Below are 3,975 nucleotides of genomic sequence, written 5' to 3'. Positions count from 1 at the left end.
GTGAAAAATAATCATTTTGTTTTTGTTATTGACGAATCCGTATCAAATAGTGGATTTCTTCCCGACAATTGTCTCCTTTTTGAATTAAGGCATAAAATTCAAATACAATTAAATATTTTAAAGAATAATAAACAAATATATTTAAATAAATATTTAAAATATTAAGGTTGAAAGTGACCGATAAAAACTGAATCCGCTGTTGGAACGGCCCACTGGAAAACCAAAACCATGGCCCCTGGTATTTCTTTCCCCCTCTACATCCAAATCAACTCTTTATCTTTTCAACCAAAACAAAATCAACCTCTTTCTATATCTTCGCTTTCATCCCATTAAAACCCTCTCCATTATCGTCACAATCACCTTGATCTTCATCTTCATCTCCAGGTGTTGCATCGTCACATCCAAAAAGATGCAGTCTTTTCCTTGAAAATCATCACCACAAAGTACCATTTCATTTTTCTTTCTTTCTTCACTGATTCTGCTTTTTACTGTTTTTGTCCCCATCCTTTTTCTTTTCTTCATACCCAGATCGTATTTTTACTCCCTTTGGAAATTTATATCCGGTTACCAGTTAAAGAAGCTATCTTTTTGTGGGGGGTTTTGAATTATCGATCAATAGTTGGTTTACCGCGTGTAACTTTGTGTTTTTTCTCTAGATTACATCAATCTATCATTACAAGTTGCTATGTTTTAGTTCGCCATTTTCGCGAGTTTTTGAAGATACCATATCGGATTAGCAGTTAAGTTGCTGTGTTTTTTCCCGGGGCATTAGATTATACATAAACAAAGGTGGTTTTAGTGCATGCGTGTAAGTTCGGTTGCCAAATGGGCATGGAGAAAGTTTCAGGTGAAAGAAAGAAAAGGAGAATGAGGCAGAAGAAAGTTACAGCAGTTCAGAAGCTTTATGATACATGCACAGAGGTCTTCGCCGATTGTGGCCCTGGAGTTATTCCGAATGCTGAGGGTATCGAACGCCTAAAGGATATTTTAAGTAAGATTTTGATTACAATGGTTATGATTCTTGAGTTTTAGATCGATATTCATATGCGTCTTTGCAGTTTAAGCATTTGGATCTGTTTGTGCGTATTTTTGAAAGTCCCTTTCTTGATTTTCTATTTATCGGTGCAATGAATGATCTTTACAGCGAATCTGAATGATCAAAAGCACGTTTTGATCTGTAGGGTTGGTGTATTTTGAATTTTGATTTTCCCATTTCAGGGTAGATTTAATTGACTACATCTCTCCGATGCGTTTATTCAATTTGATGTCTTGTAGCTATAGGTTGTTTAGTTGCCGTTTTGAAATTAGTCCAATTTTGACTTATTGTTAAATGGGATAAATTTGAATTTGGATGATTGATAAATCTTTAAACAGTTAAACATTTTGTTAAATTTGCTATATATGTATGCATATGTTGAATTTAGTAAGCATTGGTTAGAATCTAAAAAGTCTGAAGTCAATTCTGATTATAGAAAGGAGTACACAACCAAATGAAAATGATGGAAGATATAGAAACGTTTGATACTCTGTTCATATTTAAGCTAACAATCTTCTGCTTTTAGTGTTTATCCATTGAACTTTCCGGAAATTTAATTCAAAATGAATAATCATTTATCAAACAAAACGTTTATCGAATGGTTACGTCTTTTTGAGATAAGTTCTTATTTATGTATGATGGCGTAACCCTAGCGGTGCCACCACGTAACCCTATTCGGTGAACCGCTTGTCGTCTTTTGTTTGTTTAGTAAGTGTAGTTGATGAACATTAATTGACATACATTGTTGATCATGAATCTCAAAACTTGAAAGAATGACATGATTATTTATGTGTTTTCTTGATTTGATACCAACATGAATAAAACGACAATATCATCGCGATTTAAGGTTTAAGATCTATATAATGTTTAAAACGTGTCGAACAAGTATTCTTAACTTATTTAAATGTGTCATGAGATTGTAGGGCAAAACCGTAAAATACACGAACACATTACTTTATTAATTTTTTCATAAATAATTTATCGGTTGGATTTTTTTTTTTAGATGGGATGACTGAAGTTGATGTTGGTGTACGGCCTAACATGCCCTATTTCAAGCTTAAAGAAATCGGAGGATTTCCTAAAATCACATACTTACACCTTTGTGAATGTGACAAATTTTCGGTATGTTTTCAACTTACTTAAAAATTTATTAAATTTAAGAAAAAAAAAGTGTTGACTTTTACCATTTTGCCATGTCAGATTGGAATCTTCCTACTGCCTCCATCGGGTGTCCTCCCTCTCCATAATCACCCTCAGATGACTGTTTTCAGTAAGCTTCTGTTTGGAACCATGCATATAAAAGCATACGATTGGGTCGATGATGCTGCTTTAATCTCTACTCCTAAACCTGATTCATCAGAAGGTGAGTTCTTAACCAGAAATAGCAACTTACTTTCATTTCTTTCTATTATAGCATTGTACTTTCAAATTTTTTTCTTATTATAGAAAGAAATGAAAGTATGATTCTATCTATAATAAAGTAATAAACAAATCAATGGAAGTACGACATTTGTATTTCTTATATGTATGTGAATTAAAACAGGAGATGTTGGTGTTCGTTTGGCTAAACTGAAAGTCAACTCTGAATTCACTGCTCCATGCAACGCCTCCATTCTGTATCCAACTGATGGTGGAAACATGCACTGCTTCACTGCAATGACGTCATGTGCAGTTCTTGATGTTCTGGGCCCACCATATTGTGATCCTGAAGGCAGACATTGCCAATACTATCGTACTCATCCTTTTATGGATTTATCAGGTTCACTTTTCGTTATTTATTTATCTTCATAAAATTATAAAAATGAAATAAAAAACTAACTTTTTGGTTTCTGTATATAAAATATATAACAGAAACAGATGATGAGAAAAAGTTACCAGAGGGAGAGAAGATAGAAAGCTATGCATGGCTGGAAGAGATAGATAAACCAAAAGGCTTGTCTGTGATTGGAGCGATGTACAGTGGGCCAAAAATCATCGAGAAATTAGCTTTTTAAAAATTCATGCACAAAACAGAAACTTTTGTCGGTTTTTTTTTGGTTGGGTAAAGGTGGTTATGGACTTATACCTTGAAGTTGTTGTATATAATTTCAGCATCACCATAGAAAAGGAAAACGGTACACCTTAATTACCTGAAAAACTTGGAATGATGTTTTTAGGATCAAAAAAAAAAAAAGCATAAAAGGAAATAGAAAGAGACATCAGATGATCAGTAAGTGTACTTTTTCTTGATATTATGGACAGACATGTTGGTGTTATGAACAGATCTTTTCCTCTTCTTTTTCTACTTTAGGAGAGACAACTTGATATGGAGATCCATGTTTGCAATAGCAGATGGATTATATATACGAGAAATCAAATATTCTCTAATTTTCTTTCAAGAAATGATTAAAAAAAAAGGATTAATGAATTTTGTGTCGTTAAAAAAAGAGAATTAATGTCATTATTTTATGAGTAGAAAAATATATAGAAACAAAAGATAATTGGGTATTTAATTTCTTATTATATATCAATTGCATTTTTTTTATGATATTATCTGACTTTTTTGTTGCATATGAATCATATTTTTGAAAAGAGTGTTTTCGGATTGTGTTTTACAATTTGTATTTAACTTCGTTCTGTGTGCGGTTTTTATCAAATATATTATATATTAAAAAGGAAGCAAAATTGAAAGTGATTCGTGATTGATGTTTTGGATAAACCCTTGATGATGTGATGTGGTGTTGTGTTTACTTGCTTCCATTGATTTTACATTTTATTAAGGTTTTGAGTTTGAAATGAAAATGATAAAAGATGCAATGATTTGTATTCATGCATATTATAATAATGGATTTGGTGTAAACAAGATCCCTACATTGTACTTAGTGTAGACATGTGTATGATTTGTTTGCTTAAGCCAAGCGTAAGTGCACACTTGAGTTGAGGCCTGAGGGTCATTGATA

General features: G+C 32.5%; 1 protein-coding gene across 2 annotated transcripts; it reads left to right on the top strand.

Moving 5' to 3' along the window:
• Positions 1-222: 222 nt before the first annotated feature.
• On the top strand, positions 223-3,297 carry LOC145160494 (plant cysteine oxidase 1-like). 2 transcript variants are annotated; one of them, XM_079079718.1, is made up of 5 exons: positions 223-991; positions 2,040-2,158; positions 2,237-2,399; positions 2,580-2,795; positions 2,894-3,297. In XM_079079718.1, the coding sequence occupies exons 1-5, from the start codon at positions 826-828 to the stop codon at positions 3,028-3,030; spliced, it is 801 nt and encodes a 266-aa protein (XP_078935844.1). In that variant the 5' UTR covers positions 223-825; the 3' UTR covers positions 3,031-3,297. The 2 variants fall into 2 exon arrangements, with proteins under 2 accessions (XP_078935844.1, XP_078935843.1); XM_079079717.1 differs by having other exon boundaries at positions 226-991; positions 2,888-3,297.
• Positions 3,298-3,975: the final 678 nt, after the last annotated feature.

Source organism: Lactuca virosa, chromosome 2 (assembly GCF_052849685.1).
Source record: "Lactuca virosa cultivar CGN04683 chromosome 2, Lactuca_virosa_CGN04683_v6, whole genome shotgun sequence".
NCBI lineage: Eukaryota > Viridiplantae > Streptophyta > Magnoliopsida > Asterales > Asteraceae > Lactuca > Lactuca virosa.
This window is presented reverse-complemented; position numbering and strand designations above follow the sequence as displayed.